Genomic DNA, 19268 nt, shown 5'->3' on the forward strand with positions numbered 1-19268 from the left:
CAAAGACAGATTAATTAAATGCAAGTAGAGCATTTGATTTGCACAGTGAAGATATTTAATGTAATAAGTGGCAAGCACTTACTCTTAGTACATTTCAAGTGCTGTGCACTCTGAAACCTGCTTCAGATTTCAGTCACAGAGACTCATTACAATTGCTGTAAGAAGAAAAATCTCTACATATTTCACTGCTGTTTCAACATTTTGATATGCTATTTTCTTGTGTTGATTCATGTTTTGTTTTATTTTCCCAAGGCTGTGTATAAACTAAAACACCAATTAAGCAGATTTCTTTGGGCCCAAGAGCCCTCTACCTCCAAGACACATCACTTGTAAAGATTTAAAATTTGATTGTGTAGATTTACTTTGCTTCCAGATTTAATTTTTGGTCTATCTTCAGAAGCATGAGATTGTTCATCCTCAAAAACCTACATTTCACATTATTCTTGGTCAATCACAGGTATATCCTGACCATGCCAAATTTGGTTCAAGAAGAGGAGTGTTATAATATTCCAATAGATTTGAACAGTTTACCAACCAATATACCCTCCAATGTGCTGCAACTCTCTTCATTACCAGTGGGTCCATCTTTTGAAGATCCAACAAAAGATTTAATTTTGCAGAGACCTAAAGTGGAAATGAATCTGGCCAGCTCCAACCCAGATCACTTTTCACTAAATGGTTGTTTACCCAGTAACCACAAGCGTGAATGTGTTCATACGGATGTAGAAACAAAACCAAAGATCAGAATTATTGAATCTGGAGTAAAAAGAAAGAAGGCTTCTTTAAGATACCAAACAAAATTGCAACCCAAGATTGAAAGTAAAACTGTAGGTGAAAGTAATAATGACACCAAATCAAGTGAAATAGACAACACACCTATTCAAAACTCCAAAAATGAACCCAAAACTCAAGTAGGACATTGGAAATTTGAAAGTACTGATTTCAAAGACTGGAGCTTTATTCAAGAAAACCCAATTAGCATGGAAGTTATCACTGAAGGCCAGATGAAGCAGGATCATGTGTATAGCTTTCATAACTTGTTCCAATTTTTAATTCAATTGAAAAAGGAGGTCAAAATGAAAGACGAAATGGAAATTCAGCAGAATGTGGAAGAAAATTTCTGGATCCCAAGAGAGTATGTAGTAAAATTTCTTGACAGATATAAACGTAAAAGAGGTCAAAAGAGCTTTCCAAAAAGCTTAAAAAGGTATGACAGATATGAAAGAATGCACCATATTTTCAAGACGATCTTGAACATTTCAGAAAGAATTCTGAATCTTGAAAGCTATCCAATTTTTTCTGAGGAAATTGTAAATTACATGACCTCAAAATTGAATGAAAAATTCAGAACTGTTTACAAAAAGCCCCATACAAAATCACAAGAAATGATTAATGCCCGTGTTAAATTTGTAAAGAATGTAACAAAAGTTTCAACTATTATAAACTTGATACATCTCTCAATATTCAATGAACATGAGAAGGGAAAAACTACTTCAGAATACATACAAAACCTCTTAGATTTTCTCAAGGATCTTTGGAAAGCTGTTGAACTTGGTAGTGATGTCAAACTAATAAATAACAATGAATTTGCAGAAAAAATAAATGGAATACTAAGCTTCAACACCAATTGTTTTCATATTTATACTGATCCAGCACAAAACGTCAAATATGCATCAGATATTGTTTATTATTTCCAGAAGAAACAAGGAATTAAAGAAATACCACCTAACTATCAGCCTCTGATGTCCGAGATTGTCAGCAAGATGATCTATTATTCAAATTATCAAACCATTTTGCAGCGAATCCAAAAAAAGGCTTGAATATTTGTGAAATGAGTTGGTTTAGAGGTAATAAGTTGCAAAGCTGGTTGGACTTTACAATTTCTCTCACTTCTTTCAGGTTAAAAATGTCAACTCCTTTCCCATAAACTCAATTTATATTACCTTATTTGCTAGTCAAGCTGAATACTGAAGCTAGAAGGTAATTCGTTCACAATTGACAGTGAATAAGAATACATCCTGTCTATCCTCCCTCTGTTCTACTGTAGGCCTTCTGGCAGATATTTTTCCATTTAAATTCAACTTTGACTCCAGAAGGTTGAAATAAACCACCCTGGTTGGAAGAAAGAGAGGGTGTTGGACAGACGTGGATGATGATGGGGGCCGTTGCGCGTCAAAGAGCCAGCGGTCATGATTATGACGTGGTAATTACCATCCGGAGTCTGGATGCTTCTGGTGGACAGGGCTGCCGTGTGACTATCGATGCAGCATGTATTGTAGGCAGCAGCGTTTTCTTGAGACTTGGGGAAGAAGCAAGGCTGAGCTACAGAGCTGTATCTTGCAGGGAGATTTGGGCTGCGTCCAGCTGAGACCAGCTTGGGTGCTGAGCACATGGCCATCGATGCAGCTGCTGAGCTCCGCTGCTGCCGACCAATATATAAGGCCCTCTCATGCCCGGGTACATCCTCTTTCCCCATCACCTCACTCCATACTTCTATATTCCACTAGAGCTTCTCGCCAGCTCATCCGCGGCTATTGCTGGAAGGACATGCCACGCACTTGCGCCTTCGAATTCCACCTCGAAACAGATCCTCTGCTGATCTCTTCCTCGGTCCACCCAGCCTCTACCGAGCTCATCTCACCCGCATTTCAGCTTGAAGTTCATACACTGCCCAGCATTCTCTGAAGAAAGCGTCTGGCGAGTCAACAATGTTGCGGCTCGGAAGAAAACTCAACCGGACCAGGTACTGCTCTACTTGAGAGTCATTTTTTCCAGGCTGCCATACTCTCAGACAGACCTGTCGTGTAAAGCGCGCACTCGAAACTCCCAAACCTCCGGAAAGAGGCACTGACGACATTCTTTTATCACAACGATTGAATTAGGATATGGTAGTCCAAGAAGATACGCACATGAAAGTAACAGGTAAGTAACTTGATGGCTAACATGATGATTCTAACAATTATAAAGCGTTCTTGGTTCAAAAAAAGGTAAAAGAGATGTATGAGAAAAACAGCTAATGGATGGCGTCGACGAGGAGATTAGTTGGGGTGGTGGATGGTTTGAGAACGGAGAGTCTTTTTTAGCAGCCGCAAGCGAGCGTCGATTCCCCGGAACTCGGCGTGTCTAAGCTGGTCAATGAAATGGAGGACCCACTCCAAGCTGCAGGCCTGGTCGGGGCGCTCGACGGCGCGCAGCGAAGACTCGAGCCGCTTGGCCAGTCCGAGCCGGGTGTTAGCGTCGGCGGGGATGTCGGCGAGCCACATCGGGCGTCGGCTGCCGTCGGTCGGGCTGGGTTGGCCGGGCAGGATCTGGGTGCGCAGGTCGAGCAGCTGCGTGCTCAGGTAGTACCGCCGCCGGCTCTCCGCGATCCGGTACACCAGCGACTGCCCCGTGCAGACCGGAACCACGATCGACAGCTCGTGGTGGTCCCCGTGCTCGCGGCATCGCCGAAAGGTGGCCACTATGAATATCCGCCGCAGAAACCGGTTGACTTCTGCCGTCGGCGCACCGTTCTTGAAAGCCATTCTCTCGCACAACAAAGTCGTCCTAGTTTTTGAAGTCCTTGGAAGGAAGTGTTTGGCGCGCTCCGGAGGGAAGCTGACTGCAGTGACCAGGACCAGATAACGGTTATTCGAGCAGAAGGCCGATGGCGAGTGGAGAAAGTTGAAGTTATAATATTATATTACGGGAGACCGGCCCGGAGAAATCGATGAGAAGCAAGAAAGAGAAACGTGGTAAGGCTGGTGTTTTCCGATACCCAGAAAGGACGATATTCGTAGGCAAGTGAAGGCTTGTGGATGAGGATGGGAAGCCAAGCATCGATGGTGGGGAGGCCCACTTTATACTGCACCGATGCCGCAGGACCCGGTGCGTGGACCTTTCTCCAGGAAGCGTGGAGGCCGGAGAAAGGGCGTCCAGCGCCGTTGTGCCCCGCCTGATCGTCGGCCCTTTGTGTCCCGCGGTCCTCGGCGGGCGCGAGCCCATTCGCCCATGCAGCCAGCGGCCAGTCCAACGGCCTGCGCCGCCACTCAGCGCCAAGGCCTTCTTTCTCCCCCCGTCTGCCCCTTCAACGCAGCCCTTGGCCGCTGAGCTCGATCAATGGGCCCCTCGCGGCCCCTTCGCACACATCAATGGGAGACACAAAGGGTGCTCTTGTCCAAGTCCACACAGCCCCCGGGTCGCCCTGCAACGTTCGCCGGTGTGGAGGCACGTCTGGCAGCCTGGCGAGAAGGGAAAACATCCACATGCCCGCCGTACATACGATGCTTAGAACAATCCTGTCACCCATCCATGTATCTACTCGCCATCTCCCCACCGGCGTGTTTCTAGAAGAACAACATCGTCCTTTCCTTCGCAGCTGGGCCCGACACCTCAAGGGGCGTGGCCAGTAGCGTGTCTCAGAGTCCCATGCAAACAAAAACGGCCGAAATCTCTCTGCGAACTTTGGGGTAACCCCCGCGCCACAGTCTACAGCGTGTCTAGAATGGAGGCCCGACGTCGGCTCGCCGCCCTCCACCTGCGTGCGTGCAACCCATTTTCCCGCAGAAAGTCCCGTGAAATCCGCGTGAAACCTCATTTTTTGGGTTTCACATTTCACAGACAGGAAGCTATGTACATATCCGGAAATGTCCCGATAATTCCCATTTTTGTCTTTGTTTGGCTCTCTGTGTGCCCCTTTGTGCACAGGGACATCTCCGCCAATGCGAATGAAAGCGGGGCAGCACTTCATGATGTTTTCGTTTCAGTTTTTTTTTTTTGGGGGGGGGGGGGGGGATGGTAATAGTACATCACATGTGGAGTTTTCCGAGAGGAGGAGGGTGTGGGCTAGCGTTCTGTGGTGGCGCTGGCGTTTGTTGGTTGGGGCGGGGTGGCAGCGACGGGGGGGTTAGCGGGCTTGGGATGGCCATGAAGGGACGCGGGGCTGGTGTCGGGAGTCTTGTGGTTGGCCGGGACGTCGGGCTCCATATAGCCGTACGAATTCCGCTTTGCCTTGCTGTTTTTTTGAAATAAGAAAATCAGTGGCCATGTGGGGGGGCGGATTGAGCGGGAGGGACTTAGACAAGAAGGTGTAGCTGAGGACGATGTCGTCGATGTCTCGCATGAGCGGGTCGTCGACGAAGTCCTTGTCGATGAAGAAGAATATCGGCAGGTCCACCTCTTCGCCGGCCAGCAAGCGCTGCTCGTCGAAGCAGAAGCACTCGACCTTAGCGAAGTAGGGCGCGACCTGGAAAAAAACGAGGGGATGAGTGATGTGTGTAGTGTCTGTGGGAAGAGAGAGAGAGAGAGAGAGAGAGAGCGGTACCTGGGCGGGGGTGACGTTGTAGGTGGCGACGCCGAGGACGTCGTGGTCGGTGAGGTTCTTGACCTTGTAGAAGGCGAGCACGGTTTCGCCGGGCCGGACGGCGAGGGCCTTCTGGCAGGGCCAGAACTTCCAGTCGAGCGAGTCGCTCTTGTCGGCGTTGAAGCGGACGGTGATCGTCTTGGAGCCGACGGGGCGGGCGATGCGGGCGGGGGCGAACTTGCCGGTGCCGTCGTTGGCGGCGGAGGTGAGCGGGGTGCCGTTGTATCCGGTCACCGAGCAGAACACCCGGTACAGGGGCACGGCTGCATAGGAGAGGCCCAGGGTGGCGACGCCGATGGAGAGCGCATAGAGCAGCAGGGAGCGGTTCCGGGCCTGGAATTCGTCCTGCTGGCGCTGGCGGTAGTGGGCGATGCTGGATGGGGGTGTCTGGTGGTGTTGTTGGTGGTGGTGTTGTGCTGAGTAGTGTCGGCGGGGGAGTGTTGTGCGGAGTGGTCTTCTGGGGATCGATGTGGTTCGCAGCATGTTTTGCTGTGGTTTTCTTCCTGACCACTCCCCCACTCCGCCCACTCCGCCCCACTCCGCCCACTCCGCCAACCATGCTCGCCCGCCGAGCCTTCTCCTCCACCCGCCGGGCACCCCAGGCACGCCAGAAGCTCAGGCCCAGCCCGACGCCCGCCCTCCTCCGCCGCCCGGCATTCGCCCCGGACAGCCCCTTCCTGCCCAGCACCGCCCTCGTCGGCACCCAGTGGCGCCCGCCCGTCCCGCCCCATCAGGCCCCTTCCTTCCCCATCCTCGTCCCCAGAACCGCACTCGCCCCCGCTCTCGCTGCCAGACTCGGCCCGCCGCCGGCCGACGACCCCTGCGATGGTAAACCACTGCCCTTTTGTCTCGCCCCTCGGCCCCGAACTCACCCCGCGCGCTCTCTCTCTCTCTCTCTACAGCTAGACAGATCGCCATCGAGGGCCAACACCTGCTCCACAGGGTCGTCGAGCACTGGGTCCGCAACGAGCTCAACGTCATGGGCACGATCCGCGAAGAGACGATCCAGGTGCGCAGCCCACACACACACACATCAAGCGAAGGAGAAAAAGCTGATGCCCATGTGTGTATCCGCAGATATTCCTCAAGCTCGTGCTGCATCCGTCGACGCTGGCGCCCCTCGCGGAGACGATGAAGCTGCGGACGGCCGGGCGCCGGGTGGCGATCAAAGCGTCGCAGCATGCGCCCCGCCGACTCGTCCCGGCGTCGACGGCGGCCGACGAGGAGCTGACGGCCCTCCTGCACTACCTGCTCGGGAGCCTGGGGCGGACGCTGGCGGGGGCGGCGGGGGCGGAGGGGCGGGTGCGCCGGTACATCGTCGGCCTGCTCTCCTCCGGGCTCGCCCACACCTCCCTCCGCCAGCTCCTCCTCCGCGCCGCCCAGCTCAGCGGCCAGGCCGTCCTCGGTAACAGGCACGGCCACGCCAGCGCAGAGATCCGCGTCGCCCAGCTCGACATCTGGGGCGCGAGAAGAGACACCAAAATCCGCAAACTCGTCCCCGATCAGCTCCCCCATCGCACCCCTCAACGGCTCCGTAAAGCCGCGCTCCTCAAACAGAGGTGGAGGGACGAGGAACGCAAGATGGTCCAATGGAGGGCCCGGCTCGTCCGTCTTTCGCCCCCCTCCTCATCCTCTTTTCTTTCCTCTGAATGCTTATCTCCTTTTTTTGCGGACAGTTGAAAGTCACCGCGATCCAAGAAAACGAGGCGGCTGCCGAACAGCTACAGAAGCAGGAACATGCGCTGAACGTCAAGCAATGGCGAGCCGACCGCAAGAAGCTGGCCTCCTCCAGCACTGCCCCCGACAGTCCGCCCTCCCTGCTCGCCAGACTGTTCAACTTCTGGCCCTTCGCCCCTGCGCCCCCTGCCCCGCCCAAATCTCCATGATCAACCACACACGAAAAGCGCGGTTTCGTCCTCCCAGGCAATATACATTTTTTTTTTTTTTTTTTTTGATAGAGAGAGTGAGGCCTGTCATCCGTGAGGATTGAGGGCAAGCGTGTATCTGGAAGGCGCCAGGCCTCCCGTCCGTCCCCGAACAGCCGTCCCTCCCAGCCGTGCTGCACGTCCCGCCGGATCCAGCGCCCGCTGCCGAGCGCGCTTGGCAGCCGCAGATCTCGCGCGGGTACATGCAGGCCCAGGAAGCCCGGCGGCAGCTGCTCCTGTGCACCAACCAAACAAAAATACCCATCAGATGTGGTCAAGCAGATGCGCACATGCCAGCAACGGTGAAACCAATACAATACAATACAATAATGGTCAATGTATCTGTATTGTATTTGTTAGCCAATACATGGCAATACAATACATTGGTCATGTATTGGCTAACCAATACAATACAGATACATTGTATTGGAAAGCCAATACATGGATAAGCAATACTGTGTAATGTATTTCTTAGGCAATACAATACCAATACATTATTGGTACTGTATCTGTCATACCTGCTGAAAACAGAAAAAGAAACAAATAAAAAAAACTATGTTTCTTTGGGAAACTCTTGGTCTGCGTGGAAGAAATAGGATAAATAAAAAGGTAATATATGTCAAAGAAAACTACAACTCTTCTGGGAGACATATTTTTTTCATGTGATCATGCTCTTGCTCGGCATGCACAAATATACTGTTGGGAAGCTCAAATTCACCATCTGGATTGAATCCTTGAAGCAACCATTGGTGGGAGCTCACACACCTCTCAATGGTTCGGACAGAAAGACTTCCACAATCACGTCCACAAGTGTCTGATGCTGCCGAGAAACACCTCTCAACGCTTGCTGAGGTTGAGCAGGTAGCTAAAAAATCACGCGCAAGGAGTGCCAGGATAGGAAAATCACGGCTGTGGGCCTATTAAGATTAAGATTGAGGTCAGTACGAAATTGACTATGACGGTGGAACAATGTATGAATATGCTTTACAAACCTTCCACCATTGTAGTGCCTCATGTGCTTGAGACGTAGGCTGCTTGAATTTCCCCGAAAGGTATAGCAATAGCTCGTCGGTGGGGGTCGTTTCAACAGTCTCCGGAAACAAGTCAACCTCTTCAAGTTCCCGCTTTCTAAGATTTTGTTTGTCTGACTCGGAATGTTCAAGCGAGGCAGGTGGCTCACTGATCACCAGATTGGCTTCGTATTCGATCTTTCTCATGTTGAAGTGTTCGGTAATTAGGGACTCGGCATGTGAGTGATCGGATGGGTACCACGCTCGGAAGATCAAAAGCCGGTAACTTGGATTTAAAATTGTTGCAAGAACAATTGTGTCGCACTTGATAGCCTCATCGACATAAGTTCTTGTTTTTTCAAGCATCTTGACGAACATAGGATGGAATTCCTCTTCATTTTTGGAGGCAAGTTTTTTCTTGAGGAACGAGGTTATGCCCCAGTATTCGCCTAGCATCATACTACCAGAGGAGATATCTCCTTCCATCCTTTTGGTAATAAAATAAAACTCCTGCCAAGCAAATCAGAAATCAGTTTTGATCGCTCTATCATGTATTCAAAATGAAAATACCAACAGAAAGTGTATCATTTAGCTTCCTCACCACTTCCCAATCGGAGCGAGCGAGCTCTACATTGTCAAAGTAATTCGAGTCATCGTCTTTCTCTTGCCGGTCCTTCTCGTTGTCGATAAGCTTGTTGATCACGTGGCGAGCATTATAAGCCCGTTCGCGGCTTTGGAATTTAATATTCCATCAAATCCCATGGCCCGCAATCAAGCCAGGCCCCGAGTAGTCGAGTTTCTTGCACCACGTGTCAAACTCGGATCGTCGTGCCGCCGACGAAGTGATTTTCGAAATAATGAAGTCAACCTACAACAGCAAAATGGGTATGTTAGCTGCTTCACAAAAAAAACGATCAGTTCATTGGATTGATTATTGCTAACCTTCTCCAATGTTGTCGCAACTGGTTTGCCTTCAATATTGAAATCTTCATTGTCCACTTCATCATCGCTGTTTGAAGGTCCATTGTCTGGTATTTTCTCTCGGAACCGACCAACTTGAACCTCTAAGCCATCAGAGTCTTGATTTTCATTCTCGTTCTTTTCTTCAATATCGAAAAGTGCCGGTACAAATCCGAGAGTCGATTTTTTGGCCTTGGTCAGTCCAGCAGAAGAAAGCGAAAGGGCCCGGAGACCAGCGTTAACAATGAGAGCGATCTTGTGACAAAAGCATTGTATGTGGTTTTTGGATAAGTTGAGACTCTCCGAAGTATCCCTGAGGATGATACGATCAACCTCCGCAGCAAGGGTTCGGTTGTTTGACCCAGAATCAGTCGTGTGAGCTAATATGTATATATTCCAAAAAAAAGCGAAGTAGGCATCAGTTTGTGGCGTTCAAATTAACTTCATGAAAGATCAGAGAGAAGAATAGAGGTTAGAACAACTTATCTTAGTATGAATGCCCGACTTTTTCAAAATATGCGCAAAAGGAATAGCTAAATACTTCCCTGCATGTGTCCATGCAATATACTTCAACGCTAAATGGACAATGCGGAAATTCCAGTTGTCCGAAACATAAGCTGCTGAGATTCCCATGAAAGCTTGTCGGTTCCCCTTAGTCGTCCAAACGTCGTGTATAATAGTTATCTTCGAGCTCAATTCCTAATGTAATTAAATCAGCAGATCAGTTTCTGCATGTTGAGGTGCAAGATAAAAGGGATCGATAGATTTCAATCAACAAAAGAAAATAATGTTACCTTGATCTGTTCGATGGCTTTGGTCTGCAAATTCAAGTAAAGCTTGTGGGCTTCCTTTGCAACCCATGCGCGAGAGAATAGACCGCCGCCCTTCCAATGGTAGCTTAAAGCAACCCCGAGTCCAAAGTCTTCAAAACGACTCCACAGAAGCAAATGTCGAACTAACCAAAAAAGCATCAAGTGGTTGAATACCTTGGTGTCATAGCTTCCAGATTCCAGCATGATCTCAATAGGATCCTTCTCTTTCTGGGTCGATTTTTTCTCGATCTCTTTAGGAGTTAACGGTAGCTTGGCCCCGTTTTTGATCACATCCGCTCGTGATGGGCATGGTGCTCGGTTTTTGTCCCCGTCTCGATGTTTGTATAGGTTTGCGCGAGTTCCCAATGTCTGTTTGTAGCTATTCCCGCACCATCGACATTTGTACAGCACAGGAGGGCCTGATTTCTTTTCAAACAAAACAAATTGAGCAAACGGATGCCTTGAAGGCCAGATCATAAAGAGGCCTACCTGACCATCAGCTAATGTGGGCTTATGGAAGAAATCCTCGACATCATCCAAGTTAAGATCATCATCCCTCTTCTTTCGCTTTTTTCGGGCGGTTTTAACTTTGGAGTTTTCGTCTTCTGAATCTTGTTGGATATCGATTGCATTTTGGGGATGCTCAGCGAGGGAGCCACTCTCTAGATCAGATTCAACCACTCGTGAACTTTGCTTCCTCTTCGCATTTCTTGAGGTTTGGGGGCTTTCCGCTGTCAAGATCGATCTTGCTTGGGCGTGTTTTGCAGCTGAAATTGGAGTTGAAGCAAGCGATTTACGGCCATCTCGGTTTGGTTGGATAAAGTTTGGATTGGTAAGAGCAGGAGTGATCGCCCGGGTTGATTGGCGGGAGGGAGGCCGTACGCGAGCTGGAGATGCGGATGATCGAGGCATTCAGACGGACTGAAACGGCGATGGTGATGGTTGCAACAGAAACAGAGACTGAACGATACTGGCCATGGAGGATGTGATATTGTATATATGTGGTCACCGTCTATGACTACAAACAAGTCCAACCGGTCTCTGCCCTGAGTCGAAGTGAGTAGGCTGTGACAGCTGGGCCTGTCTGCTGGAATTTGAATACATGTGTGCATGTATCTGTAATTCATCTGTATTGTATTGATCAGTCAGATACATGAAATGTGATATCATGTATTGTATCTGAAATGATGATACAAAACTAAAATACAATTTGTATTGTATCTGTAAAACAGATACAATACAGATACGATACTTTTGGCCCTTATCAGATACAATACATGACCAATACAGATACATGTATTGTATTGGTTACACCGTTGATGCCAGCAGCCTCTTCTCATGTCGCGTCACACTTGTCCCACTCGTGGGGTCAGCGCGGAGTATGCACTACGACAATGGCTGGACGCGCACAGCCTCCCGCGCCCTTCCATCCAAAAGCCAACTCCTCTTTCCCAAAAAACGGCCCTGCCGCACGTCCCCCCTCAGGCTTTGATTGCGCCAAAGCCAGCGCTAGTTGGTGCATGTTGAGTTGTCTGTTAGTCTGCTACCATGATGCATCACCACAGTATGGAGGGAGTTGGATTGACCCATGAGGACTACCAACCAACCACCCGCTGGCAGCCACAAGCGTCTGTAGCCTAGTTGGTAAAGGCACCACTCTAGTATGTGTCTCAGAACAGCTGGGGTTGTGAGTTTGACTCTCACCAGACAGATCTTCATTTTACAGTCTCTACAGTGCACACGTGCACTCCAGCGGAACAGATGCATCTGGGCTTTGCCGCCGGGTCGCGGGGGCTGTCCTCTGGGCAGGGCCGCTTCTGTTGGGCGGCGGCGGGTCTCCGTGGGGGTGGAGGGGAGAGAGATTGTATGGCATTATTCTGCTTGCATCACTGGGTCGTCTTGGGTGCTCAAGAGTCACATACACCATTCTTCTGCTAGCAACACTGGGTAGTTGAAATATATGACGTTCTTGGGCTTTCCAAGACACAATATTCAGAGAATCAGCATTGGTGGCTCAGTTTGTATGGACTTGCTAGCTTGGATTATGCTTGGAATAAGCTAATCCAAGTGGCCGACCGCATTGGTGCAGATTTGCAAATCCGAGGCGGTCGGAGATTATGTGTTTAGGTGCCTGTGTGTTATGTGTTGGGCACCTAAACACATACACCACCACTCAATAAATTTTGAATCAGCGCGTGGGCTCGGCTGCGGGGTCAGGAACAGGTCTGGCATGTCCTCTCCTCCCTGCTTTTCACAACGGGGACGCTTCAACACCGGCAATGGGTCTGACCCATCCAACCCACATGTCAAGCCAACACCACCAACACATTGTGTCGGCATGTCACGTGGGTCAATCAGGGGTCATGGATTGCCCAGCCAACCCCATCCAGCCCTGGTGAGCAGGCCAACGGTGTCATCAGGTTGGACATGCCTGATCGGCTCCGTCAGCTTGATTGCCTGTCAAATCCAAGTCCAACAGGATCACTCCGCAGCGGACAAAGGCTTGTCTCATTGAGCAAGCCAACACCACCAGCTGGTTGGACCTGTGTTGAGCCTCAGTCATGATTGACTTGCCGTCCGGGTTAGCTAAACAATTGGTCAGGCTTCTTATTTTTTTTTCTTTTATCACGTCACCTGGATGCGCCTCTTTTGCTGTAAGAAAGAGGCTACACAGTTCAAAATTTTACAAAAAAAAAAGTAAAACAAACAAACATGTCAAGAAGAAAAGCCTCCAAACTTCACAGGAATACATGCTTTGCTGTCTATATACGACAAACAGGGAAGTTTGGCACAATTGGTTGTGCCGTAGCGGTTAGTGGTGGTGTTATGGCCTGGCCAAGGGTCGTGGCTGACGTTTGGGTCCCAATGAGTGAACTTTTTGATGGGCAAGCTTGATGACCAGCCAAAACCCACTGTTTTGTGCGGCTGCTGTTGGAAGATACGCCGACAGCTGCCACTTTGTCGACCCGCTGTCGGAAGATATGCCGACAGCTGCCACTTTGTCGACCCGCTGTCGGAAGATATGCCGACAAAAAACCCTGAAACATTAGGTTGGCCACCCAAATTTTTGGGTGGGGTCGGGCCAACGCAATTCATTACGTCAGCACCCAATTGACCGCAACCTGTGGTGTAGAGTTCATGCTTTTGAGCATGATGAATATGCATGTTCTGTTTAGTCCGAGGACTAGTGGGGTCTACATCTGGACCCCACTAGCTCCAAACAAAGCTCCGGGTCAAGTTGATCCGAGCCAATGCAGATGCGGGGGTGGACTAAGTGCCCTAATCTGGGCTAACTTAGCCACAGATGTGGATGCTCTCATGGTATATTATTCTGCTAGCAACACTGGGGATTTCCAATACATGCCGCTCTTGGGTGCATTTTTGTATTGTAACGTTGACCCACTGGAACATGTGACAGTTCATCAGGATCAGAAAAGGAGCTTCACACCTGTGATCAAATGACCTAGCCAAAACCAGGCAGGAGCTGCACCACTCATTGTACCAAGGGTGAAACTGATACTTTACATGTGTGTATTGTGTGGTATTGTATTGAAATGCACATATTTTTTGTGGGTCTATTATCCAATACAATACACATCATTTTTGAAAATTGTATTGGACTGCCCAATTCAGTGTTTTTCACTATTTCATTGTGTGTTGGGGCAAATACAAGTGTATTGTATCTGTATTGTATCAGTTTCACCATTGCTCATACACATCAAGACTTCTCCTTATGAAATATTGTAAGATACATGCAAAGCACTGACTCCAATCAAACACAGCAAAATTGATGAAACCCTTATTGGGCTGGGAAGTGCAATTTTCAAATTGAGAGTTTCAGATATGTATGTCTGGAGATGCAATCTTGTTCCTTTAATGTATCAAGTTTCACTAAAACATTTTTTTTATTTTCACAGTGATAAAGGCTTCAAATTTCAACAGTTAAGTAGGAAGCTGTCTTGGTCTCAAGTTATAATTTTTCCCACTTCAGGTCAGGGATCAAAAGTATTGTCACTGTTTCTAAAATCAGTAGAAAAAAACTTCCCAGTAAAATCATGATCACATTTCACTTTCTTCTTATCATCATCTGGTACACCTCAATGCCACCTGCATTGGGCTCACTCAGCAAATTTTCAAACTCTGTTTCAATGAGCAAAGGAGTCAAGCAAAATTCTGGCCGACTGCGGGGTGAGTACATTTTCTCTGAAGAAAAGAAGTAGTTTTTGTTGCTGACAATTTCCTGAAAGTACTGATTAATTGAATCTTCATTAACCACTCAAAGCACTGAACTTTGTCCCAGAAACAGAAGAGAAAACTAAAACAGGAAGTTGTCTTAATTTTCCAAAATCAAGAAAATCTGGGAAAAGTCTTTTATCTGAGGTACCTTCACCTGCAGAAATAAGTGAGTCATTCCCTGAGCCCTTCAGAGATTCCCAATCAATTATTCAGTCTGATGGTTTCTGATTCTTTGAGAGAATAGGGGCAAGAGATAATTGGGACCAAAATCAAGGCAAGTTGCTCTCTTTTGACTTCTTCCAATGATGTGCACTGTACAATATGATGATTTGAAGTTAACCAAACATGGCTCTGAAGCACAGAACCATTGATGTTGCTTCTCCAGTATAAAAAGGATTTTATTCCATGTCAAGAAGAACTTGAAAAACAATTAAAATGGCTTTTCAAGAATAGGAAGAAGGAATACCGTGAAGAACTACCTGAGGCAATGAAAATATTCAAGAAATCAAAACAAGACATCCAAGATATCAAAAGATGGAGACTCATGGTACTGGCTGAGAATTCTAATGGAAGCAGTGCCCTCATTGATTCAATCAACAATCAATTTGAGGATTTTTACAAGAAAAACCTTCCACAACTTCCTCAAGATATCCAGAGATCAATAGCAGTTCAGATAGATAAATCACACCTGTCAATTTTTGAAGGAGTTCAAAAACTAATCACCAAGTACAAATTTCTATTTGAAGACCAAAAGCTCAAAGAGAAAGGCAGATTTGATACTCTTGCAGCCTGGGATTATGTTTTCAAGTTAGTTGATTTTTTGCTTGAAAATGAGTTCATCAGCCATGATATGGCTAGATCAATCTTTCTAGATGAGGAAATAGTGCTTCAGTATGTTCACTACATCAAGAATCTTGTTCAAAGACACACTTTTGAGAAAGTCAAAAGGACCATGGGGAGGCTTACTGAGCATTCTTACTGGCCACATTTCAATGCATTCAACAAAGGTATTTTGAGTATTCTGTCTTGTTTTTCCAAAACCTGTCCATCTTTCTCACCTTTTGATATTTGTGATCATTAATGAACAGTGTTTACAAGAAAAGAAGAAAACATTTTCAACTTTGTGTCCCTTGCAGAAAGATTAAAGTCAGTAGCAAAACCACCTGCATCAGATATACAAAATGAGGCCTTTTCATACCAAAAATATATCAACAAATTCAGCTCTTTTGAACAGTCAAAGGATTCAAATTTGCCTCAAGGTAGAAAAAATGAACTTGGTTCTCCAGCTTCCATGGCTCATCACTTGAATAAAGATGAAATAAAGCATATGATCAAAAAACTAATTCTTGAGCAGCCATCAAATAGGCTAAATCCTGCTACCATGACCTGGGGATCAAATTTGGTTTTTGATGTTATCAATCTGTTTGTATTCATTGAGGAGGAGCTACAAAGAGGCGCCATCTCTGAGCTGTAAGTACTTCAAGATCATTATCTTTCTGATGCAAATCACTGATCAAAGGAAGAATAAAAATATGATTGCTTGTCCTGGTTAGGTTGAGAACCCCTGAATTTGTCAAGCTGTTGCACATATCAATAGGCCTTAGCCCTTCACAAAATCTTGGAGATCCAGAAGAACTGTTTGAGTTGATGAAGTAACATACAATATATAAAATTGCTAAACACAAAGCTATATCATATTATGACAGCAGGTCACATCACAAGTTTCCCAAGATGAATTGGGATAAAAATGTTTATCAAGCAAGACTAGATGAAATCGCCAATGCCCTTCGCAACTATCAAAAGGCATTCAATGCAATTTTATCAAGACAACCTGACATTTTTTTGGGTTCAATTGTTTGTCCCCCAAAAAGTATCTTAGAAAGGGGCTGGCACCATTTAAAGTGTAGACAATATGTTCTTGATCACATGGGAACTGTCAGCTAGAGGAATCAAGGTCATACCTTAATATTAGTTGCAAGCTCCTGGATTGCATTGGCCTACTTGTTTTTATCTCAGTATAATCAATATTTGGTCTATGCAGATATATTTGCTAAGTTTTACACCACAGCACAACAGTTTTTGATGCTCAGATGCTACTCTTATAAGCTCAGTTTACTTGTTTTTAATGATTGTTTGAAAAAACTTGGTGTTCTAGTTTTTCCTTATTTCTATTCCTTAGTACTTACTCATCTTATTTAAGGATGGCAATTGTCAAACATATCACAAGTCTCTTGCCTGCCAAGGGGAACAGCACAAAGCACCTCACACAAATTGTGACCTCCTGTCAGGGAGGGACTTGCATGCAATCCCTGATTCCTGGTGTGTGATCCTCAGGGCCAGTTATTGGTTTTTGCAGGTGGCCAACTTTGGGCCCCCTAACCCCCCACTTCCCAAAATACATGAGTACCACCCCTGAAGCTATAGAATGGCCCGCTTCTCTTCTTCAATTTGGAACCAGGCATGATCCATGTGGACTTCTTCCATGGGCGCCCGTGGGGATTTGAAAAATGGTCTCTTTTAAATCAGGCTAGATCAGTAACATCTGTTGAGTTTGTTTGTGAATGCAACTGAAGAGGGAGAGTTCAGCAAAAAGCTGCATCTTAGGCTAAGAGTTTTAATTAAATCCCAATCAGCCCTATGTGCAAGCACAACACCTCTATTACAATGAAAAATGAGAGCAACAATACTAGAAAACCTCTGCCTTTTTCCAATCAGAACTGACATTTGCAAAATCCTGCATGTAATTATGAATAAAATCTTTGTAATATTATTTGGAAATTTCACTGTAAAAAAAAACTCAAGAAACTGCTGTCAGTTGACATGCAATATTACAAAGGCGCCTTTGTAATATTGCATGTCAACTGACAGCAAGCAGTTTCTTGAGTTTTTTTCACAGTGTTTGTTAATATCCAAACAATGAAAATTTCACATTTCATACACCAGTACCAATTTACCTACTTTTTAGATCCTGCTGAACTGCAACAAATGCCAAACTTAGCTTAGTCCCTCAATCAAAGGCACGGGAGTCCTGTTGCAAAGCAACCACCCAAAGGAGGGACTTACACCCTACCTTGCAAAACAGTAGGCAGCAGATGTCTTTTTTCAGCCTTTTTTGCTTGTCCCTCCGTAGAATCTACACAAGGACAACCAGGGCCAAGTCAGCTGCTCCAAGAGATAGCCAAGAAGCATGGCTCTCTGCTGGTATTTTTCTTTTAGCTGTAACACTTCAACTTGATTTTTTAAAAAAATTGTAAGAGCTGCTAAGTTTTGACAGGTGTCAAAAGTATGGCTTTTACTGAGGCCTGTTTTTTCAACAATGCCCTCCCAAAACCCATAAACTCTTTTTTGTTTCATTTGGGATTCAAGAGATTTTTTGGAGGGATCCAACCTCAGGAAGGTGGCAGGTGCAAGTGCTGATGTAGGCGGACAAGACTGCCTAGTCATAATTTTGATAGCCTGTAGCTGGGTCAAGATATAAAGAGCTGAAAGTTTTGAAAGTTTTCCCCAGCCAAATGGGATTTCTTCTGCCTACTGTTTTGCAAGGTAGGGCAAAGTCCCCCCTTTGGAGGGTTGCTCTGCAACAGCAAGTTCACAGATTTGATGTGTGTTTGGCACCCGCGGTGGTGTTGCTAAAGCGGGTTTGGGGTGCTATATCTGTTTTAGCACCCATGGTGGAGATGCTCTAAGTTCAAACCAATGTCATTTGCTGGTGTCACATGAAGCGGCCCAACAGTTGGAGGTATTCAAAATTGCATATGTCACTGTTTACATAAAATCATAAAGCCAATCTTAGCTGGGAGATGTCAGGGTGCATAAAACTTAAACTGACATCTCCCAGCCAAAATTGGAGTTTATGATTTTATGTAAAAATTTCTTATGCAATTTTGAATATCATAAGTAATGAGATGGTTAGGCAACTGTGGTATTCAAAATTACATAAGATTTTTTTACATACATTCATAAACTGCAATTTTGGCTGGGAGATGCCACTTAAAGTTTTATGCACACTGACATCTCCCAGCCAAAATTGGTTTTATGATGAGGACTTCCTGTTGATCTGGAAAGTCAGATCTGAGCCACCAGATATCAAATTTTGCAGGGAAATCTGGGTCCCCAAAGATCCCCGAAGTGATCCAGAGTTCCAGATTCCAGATTTCCCTGCGAAATCTGGAATTCCAGATCTTCAAAAGTGATGGGAAGTCCTCCAGTGGAGGACTTCCTGTTGATCTGGAAATCCAGATCTGAGCCGACAGATTTCAGATTTCGCAGTGAAATCTTGGTCCCCGAAGCTCCCCAAAGGGGTCCAGAGTTCCAGATTCCAGATTCCCCTGCGAAATCTGGAATTCCAGATTTATTCAAAGTTGACGGGAAGTGGATGACTTCCTGTCGTTGTTTAGAGAGCTCTAGATGCCCCTCTAAATCCTAAATTAAGACAGCTATCAAAAACTCAACCAGTGCACATGAAGTTAATGAACTCTAGGGTTAGGAAAACATTTTCCTTTTGGTCAAAAATTAAGAATTTGGGTTTTCAAATTGAGATCTGGGAGGCTCCCAGTCTCGACGGGAAGTCCTCCAGTCAGTGGAGGACTTCCCGCCAATCTGGAAACCCAGATTTTCCCAGATTTTGTAGGGAAATCTAGGCAGATCTAGGATTTGGGAAGATTGAGCCCAGATTTCCCCGCAAAATTTGGAAGTCCTCCAGTGACATATGCAATTTTGAATACCATAAATGAAACAACTTTCCAGACAGAATAACAGCAATTGCGCAAAAGGTAACGTCCCAACAGTGGCTTGAACACTGGACCTTCAGATGATCAAGTGCTCCTGGAATGATTACGCAGCAACTTCAGTCTGACGCTCTCCCAACTGAGCTATTGAGACAGCACGATGACGTGACGGAAATGCTGGGGTGTAGAATCCCGTCTCTTGCAGAAGCACGAGGCTCTCAGTATCAATTTGTCTGGTGTTACCAGGCTCGAATTTG

General features: G+C 46.5%; 2 protein-coding genes across 2 annotated transcripts; both read right to left on the reverse strand.

The window, feature by feature from the left end:
• Nucleotides 1-3038: 3038 nt before the first annotated feature.
• PtA15_8A93 (uncharacterized protein) lies at nucleotides 3039-3524 on the reverse strand (the record flags this gene model as incomplete). The annotated part of the gene is made up of 1 exon (XM_053172266.1): nucleotides 3039-3524. One exon carries the CDS (start codon nucleotides 3522-3524, stop codon nucleotides 3039-3041), a length of 486 nt encoding a protein of 161 aa, XP_053022747.1.
• Nucleotides 3525-4824: 1300 nt separating this feature from the next.
• PtA15_8A94 (uncharacterized protein) lies at nucleotides 4825-10960 on the reverse strand (the record flags this gene model as incomplete). Its single annotated transcript, XM_053172267.1, has 4 exons — nucleotides 4825-4993; nucleotides 5061-5224; nucleotides 5303-5674; nucleotides 10538-10960. The coding sequence occupies 4 exons, from the start codon at nucleotides 10958-10960 to the stop codon at nucleotides 4825-4827; spliced, it is 1128 nt and encodes a 375-aa protein (XP_053022748.1).
• Nucleotides 10961-19268: the final 8308 nt, after the last annotated feature.

The sequence above is a fragment of the Puccinia triticina genome, chromosome 8A, assembly GCF_026914185.1.
Source record: "Puccinia triticina chromosome 8A, complete sequence".
In the NCBI taxonomy this organism is placed as follows: domain Eukaryota; kingdom Fungi; phylum Basidiomycota; class Pucciniomycetes; order Pucciniales; family Pucciniaceae; genus Puccinia; species Puccinia triticina.